This window comes from Macrobrachium rosenbergii, chromosome 4, assembly GCF_040412425.1.
Source record: "Macrobrachium rosenbergii isolate ZJJX-2024 chromosome 4, ASM4041242v1, whole genome shotgun sequence".
Classification (NCBI taxonomy): domain Eukaryota; kingdom Metazoa; phylum Arthropoda; class Malacostraca; order Decapoda; family Palaemonidae; genus Macrobrachium; species Macrobrachium rosenbergii.
This window is the reverse complement of record NC_089744.1, coordinates 18,697,501-18,715,000: the sequence shown is the minus strand read 5'-3', so window position 1 is coordinate 18,715,000 and position 17,500 is coordinate 18,697,501. Positions and strand designations below refer to the sequence as shown.

Genomic DNA, 17,500 nt, shown 5'->3' with positions numbered 1-17,500 from the left:
TTGTATTATAAAAAATTACATTTTTATGATAAAATAAAGTTTTATATATATACTTACCAAGTAATTACATAGCTGTTAGTTTCAACTCGCAAGGCAGCTTAAATTTTGAAATTCACGGTAGCGCTACTATTGTTTTGGATAGGTGACTTGCCCCGCCCACTTTGAGGGAAAGAGAGGAACAACTCAGCAAAGAGCTTCAATTTGTTTGTGCCCTTCTGTCCATGCGAGGGGAAGAGGGAGGGCTCTGATCATGTAATTACTTGGTAAGTATATATAAAACTTTTTTTATCATAAAAATGTCATTTTTATATAAGTACCTTACCAAGTAATTACATAGCTGAATCCCACATTGACAGGAGGTGGAATGCATGGACATATCTACTCCAAAACATTAGTACTGTAATGGTGATGAATCTGAAAACAGAAAAATTGCTAGCATTGATACAATGCTTGTTGTTCCTTACCTGGTAAGAGAGCTACTGCAGTAACATACTGCCTCTGGTTGGTGCTCATCTATCCTGTAGTAGCGTGGCGGTATAGCCGTGGAGCGCCTACTACTTTAGTGGGAACTTTGCAGTGGAGGACCTTTCCGATGGCTGGCAAAGCATCCAATGTTGCCCCTGCCTTGGGCGCAGTACCACAGTAAAAACAACCAGAAAAAACAATGCTGCCACCTACAACACAAATAAAAACCACCACCCATCCAGTAAAAAACTGGTGGGTACTCCAGGTACACAATACCCCCAGGCTCCTATAAGACTCAATGCCCTATGTCAGGGCGAAGAGAAAAAAGGATGGAAGGGATGCTTCCTATGCTTCTTCCCCCAAAACCATGCCTGCCACTGATAACGGACCTAAGGTACTGCAATTTTCATACACCATTTCCACTTCCTGCAAGAAATAGGTTGTAAAAATCAACTTCCACCTCCAATATGTTGACTGGAGAATGGAGGAGAGAGACAAGTTACGTTTAAAAGCTAACTAAGTACATAGCAACCACTCTGACTTCGTGAGCTTTGACTTTAAATGAGGGTAGGACATCCTTCCCAATCAGAGAATGTGCTTCTGTGATAAGGGAATTCTTAGACAGTGGACGAGAAGGATTTTTCACTGAGCACCATAGGTTACTCGCAGAGCCACGGATTTTCTCAGTTCTGTGCAAATAACATCTTAATGCCCTCACAGGACGAAGAGCTCTCTCTTCCTCTTCTGGTCCCAGGATCTCCACCAGATTCTTAATAATAAACGAACGAGGCCAGAGCTTAAACCGGGTCTCGTTCTGGGTTAAAAACCCCTAGGTAAATGAACAGACTGTGTTCCCTTGGGAGAAGCCAATCCTCTTATCAATTGCATGTAGTTCATAATTAGCAGTTGCTAAAGCCACATGAAAAAGGTCTTGCTGGTGAGATCCCTCAGCAAAATCGAACGAAGGGGCTCAAAATGGGGACTAAACAGCCATTTGAGAATCACATCCAGGTTCCAAGAGACCACTCCTACCTCTTTCTGCTTGGCTGTCAAATGACTTAATGAGGTTGGACAGACCCTGGTTCGAGGATAGATCTACTCCCCTATGTTGAAAGACCAAACCCAACATGGCCCATAACCTCTAATAGTAGAGGAAGACAGCCCTCTAGAGGACCTTAAATACAACAGAAAATCTGCTATCTCTGCTACAGACGTCTGAGAAGACAAGATGTTATTTCTTCTGTACCAAGAGCAGAAGACTGTCCACTTGGCTTGGTAGACATTGCTAGAGGATTGACGTCTACACCTAGCAATAGCCTCTGCAGCTGATCTTGAAAAGCCCTTCGCTCTAATAAGCTTCCTGACAGTCTGTATCCAGTCAGGGCCAGAGTGGACAATCTTTGATGGAACCTCCTGAAGTGGGGCTGTCTGGGTAAACTTGGCCTTTGAGGGAGCAGCCTTGGAAAATCCACCAGAAGTCCAAGGAGATCCAGGAACCACTCCTTTGAGGGCCAAAACGGGGCTACTAAGGTCATTGACACGTTTTGGTGGGCCTGAAACTTGCTTAGAACTTCCCTCACCATGCTGAATGGTGGGAAAGCATAAAGGTCCTTGTTTGACCAGTCTTGTAGCATGGCATCTGTTGCCCATACTAGAGGGTCCAGGGCTGGCAAACAGAACAATGGAAGATGATGATTCCTGGGGGTTGCAAATAGGTCCAGGATCGGCTTTCCCCACAGTTTCCACAGATCTAAGCAGACTACAGGGTCCAGGGTCCATTCGTAGGGAGAACCTGTCTCTGATGGCTCAGCTCATCCGCCAATACATTTAGTTTTCCTTGAATAAAACGTGTAAGGATTCTGGTATGCCCAGAGAAGAAGGGCCATCACTGCCTCGCAGAAGGAGAAAGAGTGAGTCCCTCCTTGCATCCTGATACTGTATAAGACATAGCAGTGGTGTTGTCCACGTGGACTGCCACTGTCTTGCTGCAAACTTTCAACGTGAAGAACTGTAGCCCCAAATGAACCGCCTTTAACTCTTTGACACTGATATGCCAGCTTCTTTGTTCCAAGGACCATGTCCCAGAAACTTCCTTGTTTCCCAGAAGAGCTCCTCAACCTAGGTCACATCTCTGAGTAGAAGTCTAGGTTGGGGCTCAGAGGGAGGAGAGATTTCCCTTCTAACAGTTTGTCTTCAGAATTCCACCATTGCAAATCCCTCAAGAAGAACTGCAGAACTCTCATATGGAGTCTGCCTGGAGTGACCAACTGTTCTATGGAGGCTAGAGTCCATAGACGACTCATCCACTTGTTGGGTGAGCAGTCTTGAAGAGAGAGAAATTCGTTCACCGTCCTCAGGCAAGATTCTACACCAACCACAGAAGATGGCCCACTTTCCCTGGTATACCACTACAGAGGACTGTCTGAGGTATCCAGCCATCTCTGTTGCTGCGCAACACGAAAAGCCTCTCGCTTGCAAGAAATGCCGGATAACCTTCAACCGTGAAGACACAGGGACTGTCTGGTGGTACCGCTCTACGTGGGGTTGACTCAGAAGATTGGGCCAAGGAGGAATATCTCACAGCACCTCGGAGAGCAGAGCTAGCAGGTCGGGACACCAAATGGCCTGCGGCCATTTGGGAGCCACCAGAATCATCCTGAGATTCGGGGGGTGACCAACACTTGGCTTACCGCCCTACAAATCAGACAAAACAGAGGGAAGGCATAGACGTCAAGGTTGTGCCACGGATGCTGAAAAGCATCCTCTGCAGCAGCCCATGAGTCCGGCACAACTGAACAGAAGACCTGAAGTTTTCTGTTGCGAGGGGTGGCAAACAGATCTATGACTGTACGTCCCCACACATCTAACAACCTCTCAGAGATGTCTGAGTGAAAGGACCACTCTGTCCCTATCACTTGATTCTGGCGGCTGAGCTTGTCTGCCACTACATTCCTCTTGCCTGGAATGTATCTGGCTCATAGCTCTACTGAGTGAGCTACCACCCACTCATGCACCTGCATTGCCAACTGGTGAAGAGGAAGGGATACAAGACGGCCCCTGCTTGTTGACATAAGCCACCACCAAGGCGTTGTCTCTTATCAACACCACAATGTCCCATCACTCGATTCTGAAACTCTTGGAGGGCCAGGAAGGCCACCTTGAGCTCCAGGATGTTGATGTGAACGTGCTTGTTGTCTCTGTTCCACACTCCCGAAGTCAGCAACTCCTCCAGGTGTAAGCCCCATCCCTTGTTCGATGCGTCTGAGAACAGAAGCATGTCAGGAGGGGGAGTATACAGGCATTCTCATATTAAGAGGTTCCTGTCATCCAGCCACCAGTCTAGACCCTCTCTCACTTCCCCCGAGAGGAATGAGAAAGGACTGAGGATCTCGAGACTGGGACCGTACCCTTTCAGTCTCCACTGAAGAGAACGAAGGTGAAGTCGCCCATGAGGGACCAGCTTCTCCAATGACGACAGGTGACTGATGACAACTTGCCATTGTTGAGCTGGCTGCTCCTGTTGAGACAGGAACAGCTGTGCTGCCTTCCTGAACCTGTTCATACGAGAGTCCGAGGGAAGACTTTGGCTGCTACTGTATATATCAGCATGCCCAGGTACTTTATCCTCTGCTTGGGGGTGAGATCGGACTTCTCGAGATTTACTACAATCTCTAAATCGTGGCAAAACTTGAGGAGTCGATCCCTGTCCTGAAGCAAATGCGAGCAGGAGCTCACCAGGACAAGCCAATCGTTGAGATACCTCAACAGACATATCCCATGTGAATGGGCCCAAGCTGACACCAAGCTGAACATTCACGTGAACACCTGAGAAGCGGTTGAGAGCCCAAAACAGTGCCCTGAAGTGGAACACCGCTTTCCTGAGGATAAAGCAAACATACTTGTGAGAGGACATATGGGTGGGTACCTGTTTGGTAATGCGCATCCTTCAAGTCCACCATAAGCATGAAGTCGTTCTGGCAAACGAATCAGTTCAAGGGAGAGAGGTTTATGACCAGTCTCCAACCCCCCGAGACTTTCTCCATGAGAAAGAAACGGCTGTAAGAGCCTGGGGACTGATCCGACACGACTTCCACAGCGCCCTTGTTCAGCATGGCATGCACTTCTTGCCTGAGTGCGAGATCCTTCAGTGAACCAGGAATGTAGGTTAGGAGACGGACTGGAAAGTTGGTGAGGGGTGGCCGAGACTCAAAGGGGAGTAGATATCACGCCCAAAGGACATCCACTACCCAGGGCTCGGCTCTATATCGCTGCCATGTTGCCCAATGGCTCAACAGGCATCCCCCACCAATGGCAGCAGCTGGAGGGGAATGCCACCCCTAGCATTTCCCTTCTTCTTCCCCTTGCCCCCTTTTCCGGACTGGAAAGCGGGCTGAAGAAGAAGGCTGGGTGTTTCTGTGGACACCCTTCGAAGCCTGGGTCTTCTTAGGGGCCAAGGAAGCGCTATCCTGACCCAAAGGTTGGGCTGCAGTGGAGCATAAAGACCTGGAAGATCTTAGCCACTGCCTGATGGACAAGGTGGTTGCTGTCTTTGGCCTCATGCTTGTCCACCACAGCATCCACCAACTCTCTAGGTAAGAGAGAGGCAGAACCCAGCAACGGTCTGTTCCGTAAGGTCAACGTCAACTTGGGAAAGATAGACCTGGTGATCCGAGTCAGGACTGTGTCCCTTCTCTTCAACACCAGGTTTGCCCACAGGTTTGCCCAATAGCACCTGAGGAGACAGCCATACATAATTCCTGGGTAAGCATATATAAAACCTTATTTTATCATACTTATATAAAAATGTAATTTTTATATAAGTAACTTACCCAGTAATTACTTAGCTGATTCCATATTGCAAGGTGGTGGGGAATCGTGGACAGTAAAATAACATTCCACATATGAAAAGTGAATGAACTAAAGTAGGCTAGCACTGAGACAATGCTTGTTTCCTTAGCTGGTGAGAGAGCTGCGCAGATAATTACTGCCTCTGGTTGGCACTCATCTCAACATGTAGCGACGTGACAGTATAGCCAATGTCGTCTCTACAGAAGTGGGATATTGTGCAGCGAAGGAGTACTCTGAAGGCTGACAAAATATACAGCAGGAACTTCGACGAAGGTCAATACTGAAGGCCAACAAAGCTCAGACAATTTCCCCTGCCCAGGGTGCAGTACCAAAACACAATTACAGGTTGATTACAGTTGACCGACAAAAAAAAGCATAATTCTAAATATTAGCTCCGTGCCTGTTTTTACCTTGGAAACTGGTTTTTTCTTCACTTTTACGGCTTCTGATACTGGCGGTGAGTTTGTTTCTTGTCGGCCAACTGTTATTTGCCCCCTAACTCTACTCAACAGTAAAGGGGAACTGTGGGAATTCGGGGTTCTGGGTGGGGGGAGAACACAGAAATGGAGCGGACATGTTTACGTTGAGGATGCGCCCTCTGGAGGGGAAAAACGAGAGGGAGCCATTCGCCAACAGGAGGGAGCGGCTGAAAGGGTGGGTAACAGGGCAGGGAGGGAGAGTGTATCTCACAAGCCCCAAGAGCGGGGGTAAGTGAGGAGTGGCGCAAGTGGGGGGTGGGAGAAAGGTTGCACAAACGCAGAACGCGTCAAGATCAAGTGCGGGTAGCAACGTAATGGGGGGACACAACACTGCTCGGTAATGGGCATGGGGACAGAGAATGTGGCCAGCAAAAAAAAAATTCACCAACTTTACCAGAAGCCCTAAAAGTGTAAAAAAAACCAGTTTCCAAGGTAAAAACAGGAGCAGAGAAGCACTTAGTGATGCCTGAAAGAAGCAACCTGAAGGAAAAAATTTTTTTGCACCCAAAAAACTTAGGCACGAACAGGGTGAAGTGACCTTACCTTAGGGACTGGGAGGGTAGAGATCAGCCACTGCCGTCAAAAATGTGTGGAACTGGTGGCCTTGATCCTGGCAAAGTTTAATTAGGCGTTCGTAATTGCCTAAGTAAAAAGCAGAAAAGTTGTGGTAGCTAGGGTAACAATTAACGCAAGTTACTGGTAGGGTATGCAGGGTTATGGGCTCAGATGCACACGACGCGGACGGCAGATTCAGCCATTGTACTGAACCAGAAAGCACAAAACTTGAATGTTTTTAGGCGTAGGTCTGGGTAGCAGATTTGAGTTGTGGTGGGTTAAGAAGGGGTGGGATGTGGGGGGTATTGGCACAAATGGATGTTGGGGAAGGGTTTGTGTGAGGGGCTTCGGGGGGGAAGGGGGAAACTCACGCGTCAGTAACAGGAAAGGTGGTTTTAATGAAAAGCTTTGTGGTGGTTATGTCAGTAATGTAAAGAAACCAAGTTGGGGTGTTTAGCACTGGCTTTGCGGGTTAAATGCATTTCGCCTTGTTTAGTAGTGGCCTCAGGGGGATGGAATGTCCATTTGCCATGTTCAGTACTGGCCTAGGGGGTACCTATACACTTTCGGCATGTTCAGTATTGGCTTGGGGGCTTAAATGTTTTTCGGCATTTTCAGTACTGGCCTCAGGGGGATGGAATGTCTTTGCGCTGTGTTCAGTACTGGCCCGGGGGGGTAAATGCATTGCGCCGTGTTTAGTAGTGGCCTTGGGGGTTGAAATGTTGCATCAAATGTCAGGAAGTGCAACCAAGAACACTGAAACTCATAAAAAAGCATCAACCATTTACATGTGTTTTCTTCTCCGCTGTGTTAAGTTTTAGTTTGGCAGGATTGTAAGCTGGGTGTATTACTTTCATGCGTAGGTAAAGCAAGTTAACAAGTTATTGCACTTGCCGGACGGGATGTGAACCGTTCCAAAAAGACGTACCCGTGCTCTGCCTTGTGAAGATCGCGTATGGGAACCCTGGAAACCCCCCACAGCCCCCCCCAAGAGAAAAGCATGTTAGCAACTGTGAGTGGTAAGGTTTGGGGAGGTTTTCCTCAACAGAGGGCTAACAGCATAATGTGATTGGTTAGATAAGTGTTTCTTGGGGGTTAGACCCCCATCTCCAAGTTTTCTCAGTAGGGGAGAGAGATATGAACCGATGGCTGCCCCATAAGTATGCATCTGGGCAACAGTGTTCAGAACAACAGCAGTAATGGGAAGGGTTGTCTTTGTAACGGCATATTTAATGTTCTTGTTTGTTCTCTGTTTAGGGGTTTTTCATGTCTGAGGTGCCGTAAACAGTAAATTTTGGGGTTATTTTTCGTTAGACTCCAGCCACCTCCCGCTTTATAATTTATATTTTTCTTGGGTAAATCACATCAAAACAAAAAATTTCTTCTCAATACATAACCTTCGCAAATGCTTAACAGCAGAGAAAAATAAGGACTTGTAAGGTAAGACAATACCAGGCCCCCCCCATAACTAATACGGCAAAATTGTAACCAGTAAACACCCCTAGTTTACGTTAGGTTGGATTTTTAGGTTCTTTTACTACCTTATCATTTCCTGGCCATTTTTGCATGAAAAATCCAAAATGGTTTTTCATGCAAAAATGGCTAGCTGGCACCTTTGGAAATGGCTGGCTGGAGTCTTCCAAAAAATTACCAATTTTGGCCGTCTTCTCACCCCTCGTCGTCTACCCCACCCGTAACCCTGCTTTCCCTAGGGGTCCCCTAAATTGTAGGGTAAAAGCAAGCGGGTGAGCTGTTACATACCCAAATAACACTATCCTGGTGGTATACCCTACCCATAACCCTGCATTCCCATCAGGTCCCCTAGCTTGTTGGTTAGAGGGGGCACATCACCTGTCCGAGTGGTGTACCCCACCAATAATCCCTATTTCCCATCGGGTCCCCTACCTTGATGGATAGACTTCAGGGGTTAATTACAGGTTAATTACATTCGTGCAACAAAAATTGAAGGTAAATCCATAATTAGCAACCAAAAAAACTGTAGAAAAAGTTAAGTTAGAAGGTAATCGCCGCCGCGGAGCTACTACTTAGTTCTACAAAAAAAAAATAATTTCTTGACAGACCTTAGCAACCAATTTACTAGGTGAAAAGTCAATTTTAAAGGAAACACCCAACGTGGAGCTAGGCTAATGCTTAGTTCTACTACCATGGTAGATCAAGACTTAAAATCCAATGTACGCTATGTCTCGATCAGACAAAGACTGTTTCAAAAGCTAGGCTAGGCTAGCTGCCTCTAGGTTACTAGCCTAGAGTACACCTACGGATTACCACCCATGTTAGCTAATCAGACGCATATTCATGATCCCTTCTACTTACTTGTTATTCATGTTAAGGATTCTGAACAATGTTATGTATGTTGGCTCAAGGAAACTCGAAAATACGTTCAATATACGGTCACCGCCTCGCAATAACCAAAGGGTACCAGCACCATGATTGGTAGCTCAAACAATAAAATGTAAACAAAATCTTCTTCTAGCCAGTGTTGCTATAACCGCCTGCTCTAGTTATTGTACGACTACTGCAAAATTATGACCTGGTATTATGATATACATGTTGATTAGACTTGCAGCGAATATTAAGTTTTATTGGAAGCCTAATAATAATATTCAGAAAAAACAAAACTGCATTAGTAACAACATACAGCACTTCATTTTGCTCATAATCCGTTCCGCTGTTTAAACAGTGCGTGTACGGAGGTTCTAAAGAAAAAAAAACTGGGTTACGCTATAAAAGATATTTCCAAAGATTTCATGACACGAAAGTCATTCCGAATTTAATAAAAAGAATCTAATTTTATTACTGGTGCCTTATTTCACCACTGGTCCCTTAGGATCGTGACAATAAATAAAAGAAAGACATGAATAAAGGTCTACGTCTAACTAACCTCAAGGAATTTTTTTTTTTTTGCATGGATTTCCGAACTAAAGCCTCTCTCCAGTTCACCGAAAACATGTTAATACGATAATAAATTATCAATATATGAGCATGATACAGTAATTTAAATAATGTTTTAGTTCCATTTTAGACAGAAGACAAATCTACAATGGAATCTACAATTTATGAAAATTCCACTTCACTACCAAAGAATGCTTTGAGATGTCTCCAAAGTGGAAAGAGGGCAATAACAGCTGGAAATGAAAAAGCATCAGGAGTTGATGGGCCTACTAGTAAGATGCTGCATACGGTGAGGGAACTGTTTCATTAGGCTGTCCATGGCGCGTAAGATGTCTGGATGAGGGGAAGATTTCACAGGAATGTGTGAGAGGAATAATTGTTCTTCTGTACGTAGGTAAAGGTAACTGAGGAGACTAAGAATCATCGGGACATAACTTTGTTGAGTACACTGGGAAAAGTGAAAGGTGGGATTTTGATTGAGGGGGTACGACAGATGACAGAAAGTTTGATAGTGGAAGGACAGTCTAGATTTAGACAAGAAACAAGGTGTGTGAGTCAAGCGGCTGTTTTGCAACAATTTTGCAAGAAGTTTGGAACTAAACAGAAAAAAATGATGTTGCATAAATGAGCCCACAGAGCGCATATCACAGAAATGATAAAGGCAATGTAGAGACTGTTGGGGATGTATGATATAGAAGGGAAATTGCTAAGAGCGATAAAAAGTTATAACATGTTAGAGTTTGCAGATGGGAGAGTGACGGGTTTTGGTGTAATAATGAGGCAGGGGTATGATTTGTCTCCATGACTGTTGAATACCTTCTCGGACTGAGTGACGTGAGAACTGAGAGAAAGGACAATAGCTGTAGATGCTCAGTTATGAGGTAAGAAAGTAATTGGAATGGAATATAGATGATACAGCTCTGACTGGCGATATTGAAGAGAAACTGTAGAGAGTAAAGAAAGAAATGAGAATTGTTTGTAAGACGACAGAGTCTAGAATAAACGAGAGCAAGAGTAAAGTAATGAGGGCAAATGAGAGCCAGCGAAGGTGATGCACTTAATGTTAGTATGGATGGTGAGAGAATGGGAGAGGCAGATTGTTATAAGTATTTGGGAATAAAGATTTTGGATGATGATAGGATGAGAGAAGAAGCGAGTTTCAGAGCAGGCGAAGCAAGAAAGGTAACGGTTGAGAGCATAAGACTAGAAGTAATCTTGGAGTATTTATGAAATCCAACGTTGGGATGTAAGAAGGGATTGTTGAAACAATTCTCCTCTACGTAAGTGAAGTGTGGGCGTTAAATGCAAATGAACGGTAAAATGTCGGGCTTTAGGGACGAGTAGCTTTCTTAGTATTTGTGGTATGTGAAAAAAATGACAAGATGATAAATGTGGCGATACACCAGGGTGGCATAAGGATTGGTGTAGGTGAAAGGATGGATCACAGTGTTTGGAGATGGTTCGGTCTTGTGGAAAGAATGAAAGTGGGTAGGAGAGGAGGACCTAGAAAGGCAGTGGTTAAGTATGCATAAGGATGTTAACCAGAGCTGCTGAGATTTATCCTGGTGGCCTGTGTTCGACGGCCTGATGGTGACACCTCTGTGTCGGCGTTTGAAGCAGCTGGTGTTGGCAGTTGAGGAAGCTTTTTGTATAGAGGCTCATCGACGATTCAGCAGTTCAAGTGTGAATATAGTAGTTGTGATTGTGCTTTTCATTCCTTAGGAGCCACACTCTGTTATGGTAACAGCATGTTGGAATCTATATATATATATATATATATATATATATATATATATATATATATATATATATATATATATATATATACATATATATATGTATATATATACATATATATATATATACACACATACATACATAAGCACGTTAAAACAGAAGAAGAAATATATATATATATATATATATATATATATATTAGAGAGAGATATATATAGAGATATATATATATATATATATATATATAGATATATATATATATAGAGAGAGAGAGAGAGAGAGAGAGAGAGAGTTTTATGTGTGTATGTGTTTAAGAGAAAGCAAGAAAGACCTTGTGTTATACGTATCACGAAATTACTTACAGCTTATCGGGAATGGCCCAAAGTCAACGAAAATAAAATTTCTAGATCATTTAAAATTAATTTCAGGAGTTTACGTGGAGAAAATCTCCTGACATCACTTAGATAGAAACTAATCGCTTCCAGTCACAGTGGCGCCGAGCAACTTTCGTGGCGAGGAACGTCTTGGTAGGAGGCATATTGTCGATTGCCATTTGCAACATTATTAATTCTCCTCGCGAATTTACAATCGCCATAATCAGGCCAGATAAGGAAGGGATCATAATGATCCGGGAGTGAGAAGTACATTTGAATATCTCCATCCGAATGTGTTATTTTCCTTCTATTTCGCCTTTCTTTCTGTTCGGAACATTAGGTTGATACAACGTTGCAAACATTGCTGCCTCTTGTCTTTCTTTGTATTGTCTTTTATTGGCCTATTCTTAACCAACACTTTATTCTGTTATAATGTTTATAACAAGTAAACACACACGCATGCTGTATTACAAACACACTGCAAATCTATTAACTCAGACAGCGTATTAGATCACTGATGTTAGTCGCCTCCGGTGGACTGCAAAAAGGGAGTAAATTATAAGAACACGGTATTCTCAACCTCATGCCTGAAGAATTTATGAAAGCTGTAGTGGAGCAGCGCAATGTGATTTTTGGACAGATTCGTTCATTTGATGATACAAGCATGAAATTTGGTATGAATATACTCTGTACGTCACTTTTTAAGAAAAAAGTGCTACCCATCAAAAATTCCAACATGGCCGCCATTTTTTCAAGATGGCCGCCAGCACACCAAAAACACCCATAAACCATAAAAACGCCGATCTCTGTCCATTTATTTCCAACTTTTGCTACTAAAAAGAGCTACTAATGAGGGTAAGGCAAAGAGGATAAGCAGTTTCTGTCCTCATAATTCCCCAAAGGGTTGCAAACTACAGCGTCGAGTTTGCAGTCAAGTTAACTCTATTGTTCCTGAGGCAGAGGGATTCTGCAGACAGCAATGGGGTAAAAGGAAGGTTTTGGCACCAAAAAACCAGTTGTTCTGGGCACATGAAGCTCAATATCAGAGTAAAGACTATTCATATATGAGAAGGAAAACTCTAAAATTAAACTATGGGCGGTCAAGCCAAGAGAGTGTCTGTCGCTCGCTACAAGGGCACACTAGTGACGGACACTACTGTGAAACTCAACATGGGGTTCAATACCAGATAAACTGCAAGTTTAATATCCCAGATGCTATTTAAACAGCCCCAAAGAAATTAGATAGCCGCACCTGAACTGTTAGGATGTGCCAGCGCGGGAGAGCCGAGCCAAGGATGACGGGGCTTTAACGTTATCCGGATGGTTTACAGATCGCACGGGATTTAACCAAAAATGCAAACTGACTGGAGTAAATGTCAAGAGGACAATAGTGATGAAACACTAATTTCATCTCTTAGCTTATTTCAGAGGAAACAGGACTCTGCTGGAAATGTTAATCTTGCAAAAAATGTATCATTGTTTCACGCTCTTATTGCTATGCCAATATCATTTGGTCCAGCGCTGTTAGGTGACGGAGAAGGCGTAGAAACTACACTGGTACGAAATAAGGCAAAACATCATAACAGCTGCAGACTTTTGTTTAATAATACCAAATTGAAAAGAGCACAGAAGAGAACAGTGACCCCCAGTACATCAGGCACAGAAGAAAACAGTGGAAAAAGATCAAGAACCTCAGACCCTCCAAAGGTGCAATGCTTTTTGTATGAAGAAGAGGATGAAATGTCAAATTTAAGACGAGCCATGACGATGCAGCTGAATGAAAGGCTCAAAAATCAATGTGCCAAGACCCTAAGCCATGGAAAGCTCCTTACAAAGTTAAGTGCTGGTGATGTTGTTGCTCAAGAACTGAAGTACAGTATCACCCACGATGCTTGACAGATTTATACAACTCAGGGAGAGCACATCTTGATGCGATAAAGCAAGAGGAGAATCACCATGATCAATGGAAAGAGTTATATCCTGTGGCTTTTTCTGAACTTGTTGTCTACATCATTGATAGCAAGGTTACTAATACAGATACATCACCTGTAATATTCAGACTTGCTGATCTATGGGGGAAGGTGCACACGTAAAAAGACAGGATTAGACTGTACTGCACTCTGTAGTTGCCTTAGTCATGCCTCTTCAGGAGTCTAAAACACTGATGTTCGACAATGATAGAAGGAGAATAGACGCTAATATACTCATAATCATAATTCTCAAGTTTGGACACAGTTAATAATGAGTTAGTATATTTGTCACTTATATATATATATATATATATATATATATATATATATATATATATATATATATATATATATTATATATAATTATATCACGAACAAATGGCTATAAATACTGGAAAATAAATATAAATATGTAGAAATACCAAGAAAGTTAGATTATTTTGCATATTAGGCTTACCTGGCGGCCATCTTGGAAAACCGCCAACAAATTAGATTCCTGAATGGCAAGGACTGTTCTCCCAAGTAAAGTCTGCAATTTTATGGCAAAGCATCCCCTAATTTATCCCAATAACGATTGAACTTTGGCTATTTATACAAAAATATTTTGGCATTTTTTCACGATAATCGCCATATGGCGGCCATCTTGGAAAATGTCCACCTAAGAGAATTTCAGGTGGCTAGCACTTTTTTTCGTAAAGTCTAATCCCCCAATGAGTATTCTGCCAAATTTCATGCTTGCACCATCAAATGAACTATTGTATGGCTTACCTGCTCTACTACTGGAGTAGCCTATTAACACCCTCTGGGGCGGACTCTCTAATCGTAAAAGGAATATATATACTGTGTATATATATATACTTGCATATGGCTTTGTGGATAGCGCCCTTGCCTTCCACCTGAAAGACCTGGGTTCGATCCCGACGTGAGTCAGAAATTTATTTCTGTTCCACACGTGATTGTGTGTTGATTATTTCTATATAGGCTATATATATATATACACACACATATATTATGTGTGTGCGAGTGTGTGTGTGTGTATGTTTGTGTGCATATGCATATATACTTATATTTACACATGTATATATATATATATATATATATATATATATATATATATATATGTTGAACCTATATATATATAAACACACATACACAAACACATACACACACACACACACAAAAGCGAAGCGCGCGCGCGCGTCATGCTGCCGGCGTTGCTTAACCTATTCATTAGTGTTTTACCCCATTAATTCCTGCAGTCTCCTTCATCATCCTATCTTTATACAAAGGAGCGATTATTTCTCTTTCTGATTCTTTTGAACATTGCCCTCATATATATATATATATATATATATATATATATATATATATATATATATATATATATATATATATATATAACTTACACATTTAGTTCTGTTTAAAATCTCACGTTACCTATCGCACCCAGCATCTCACTTTTAATCACGCCAACTCCAGGTGCCTTTCCATTCTTCACCTTCCTGAATGTAATCCCTGAATCTTCAACAGTAGGCCGAACGTTCAACAAATCTTCAAAATGCTCTCTCCATCGGTGCAGGGCTGAACTCATCTGAGATGACATTCCTCCGTTTGATTATTTTCTTTTTCACTCTAATTACTCCTCAATTTTTTTTCTGGCAAATTAAAAAACTGAGACTGTAGAAGCTCATCAGAAAGGAGTTTCGGGCTTTATTCAACTGAGGAATTATAGGACAACAGAATGTAGATTCTTTTTTTTTTTTTAATCCACTCTATCTTTTAAAAAGGTCTATAAGTGGAAAGAAATTATCTGAATATATATATCTATATATATATATATATATATATATATATATATATATATATATATATACATATATATACATATATATATATATATGTATGCATATATTTATATTTATATATTTGTATGTATATATATATATATATATATATATATATATATATATATATATATATATATAATGCATATATTTATATATATGTATATATATTATATATATATATATATATATATATATATATATATATATTCATATATATGAAATTTTTATCACACCTCTCTTGGTATCAATGGTTTGACCATCGAATGGAGTCGCTGGTAGGTACCATGTCGAGGATCGATACCGATCCATCTATCATTTAATAAAAAAATAAAATTCCCCTTCGGTGATAATTCCCCATATATTCCCGAAGTAGCGTGAACTGGATTTTAAGCGACATTTGTATATGAATATATATATATATATATATATATATATATATATATATATATATATATATATATATATATATATATATATATATATATATATATATATGTAATAGGCCAATTCTGAGGCTTATACTTTATTTTAGTCTCCGTTTTAAGAACAGAGGTTGGTATCTCGCTTTTCCCGAGATATTGTTTAGACAAGGAATAAGGCATGTAGGATAAGTGGTTGTATTTCATTGTAATGTGTAAGGTTTACTAGTGAACGAAAAAATGTTCATGATGAGGAAGATAGAAGCAATGTGAAGACTTTTGAGGACATATGGTACAGAAGAGAAGCTATTAACAAAAATGAAAAGTTTTTGTATTGGAAGAGCAGTATGTTCTAGAATTTTTTGAGGAGAAAAAATGGGTTGAGACATAGATGTATGTCTCCTTGAATACTTAATATCTTTGTAGATAAATCATGCAAAAGGTCAGAGAAAGGCATGTTAATAATAATAATAATAATAATAATAATAATAATAATAATAATAATAATAATAATTGAGTCCATGATCGAGGAATACACTCTATCACATCACCCTCACCTTAGTTCTCGTAAGGACGGTCAGGTACTTGGAGGTCGTCATCCAGCAACTGACCACCACAACGACAGTAACCAACAACCGCAGACTGGAGCTACAGAGACAAACCAGAAGAAGAAGAAACGGACAAGAGAAGAAAATAAGGAAATGGATACAGGTGCAAATGATGTATAAATATGTGACAGTACGAGTTTGGGATAATGAAGAGAAACTGCGAAGACTGGCAAACGAGAAGGGAAAGTTTTGAGTAAATGTGGGCAAGGGTATGATTATGAGGGTATAAGGAAACCAGAAAGGAGAAGTGAATGTTAATAATGGTTGATGTAGGAATGGAATCTGTGAATTGTGTCTGGTGGTTTGGAAGTAGATATAGGATGGTAGGAAGGGAGAAGACCTGTGTCAAAGAATAGGATGAACAAAACCTGGAGTGTATCAGGAAGCCAAAGTTGAAATGTATGCAGGTATTGTTGAGGTATAACGTGGTTCGGATTCCACAATAAGCTGTGGTTCCCGTTGCTAGGTAACCAATTGGTTCTCAGCCACGTATATAAGTCTAATCCTTCGGGCCAGCCCTAGGAGAGCTGTTAATCAGCTCAGTGGTCTGGTTAAACTAAGGTCTACTTTAACCGTTCCTTTGTTCAAAACTAAGGCATACTTTAACCTTCTCTTTGTGCAAATTAAGTGTGGATGTTGTAAACAAAAGAGAAAAAAAAAGGCTGGAGTTGTAGAGATTGATTGCTTGCACAGTATATACGGCATAAATGGAAGTGAAAGAGTAGACAGATGTGGAGTTATGTAGAAGCGGTGCAAAAGGTTAGTGCAGGTGAAAGGAAGATTCTATGGTTTTGAGGTGTTTTGGCCACGTTGAATGAATGGATGATGATAGGTTTTAGAAGAGCACATATCTTCGAAACATGAGGAGGAAGGTAGGGAAGAGGACCTAGAAAGTGCTGGATAGACGGAGTGAAATCAGTATAGGAAAGGATGAGCCTTAACCTACAGAAAGCTTATGGTGCATTGTGTATTGGTGCCTGACGAGCTGCTGATGAGTTTTTTTTTTTGTGTAGGTGTACAAAGCAGCCAATGCTACGGAAGCTCTCTGCCCAGGGCTTCATCTTTAATTTAGCAATGAACGGACAATTTAATGTGGGCGTGATCATTGTACAGTCTTTTCTTTTTCTCGGGAGCCAACCCTTTGTTAGGGGAAATGGCTTAATGTATGCATATGCATATATTAAGATGAAATGGCCATATAAATCAAACAAAGGGTGAACAAAAGAGTGTCATATTTCGCGTAATACTTATAAAAACTGCTCCTGCGTCACCAAAGCCATCATTG

At 41.5% G+C, this 17,500-nt stretch overlaps 1 protein-coding gene across 1 annotated transcript in view; it reads right to left on the bottom strand.

Moving 5' to 3' along the window:
- Positions 1 to 8,882, bottom strand: part of LOC136830701 (uncharacterized) — a 49,245-nt gene extending 40,363 nt beyond the window's left edge. Inside the window, exon 1 of the mRNA XM_067090457.1 lies at positions 8,682 to 8,882. Within this exon, the coding sequence (XP_066946558.1) occupies positions 8,682 to 8,692 (11 nt within the window). The 5' untranslated portion in view covers positions 8,693 to 8,882. The remainder of the gene's footprint in view (positions 1 to 8,681) is intronic.
- Positions 8,883 to 17,500: the final 8,618 nt, after the last annotated feature.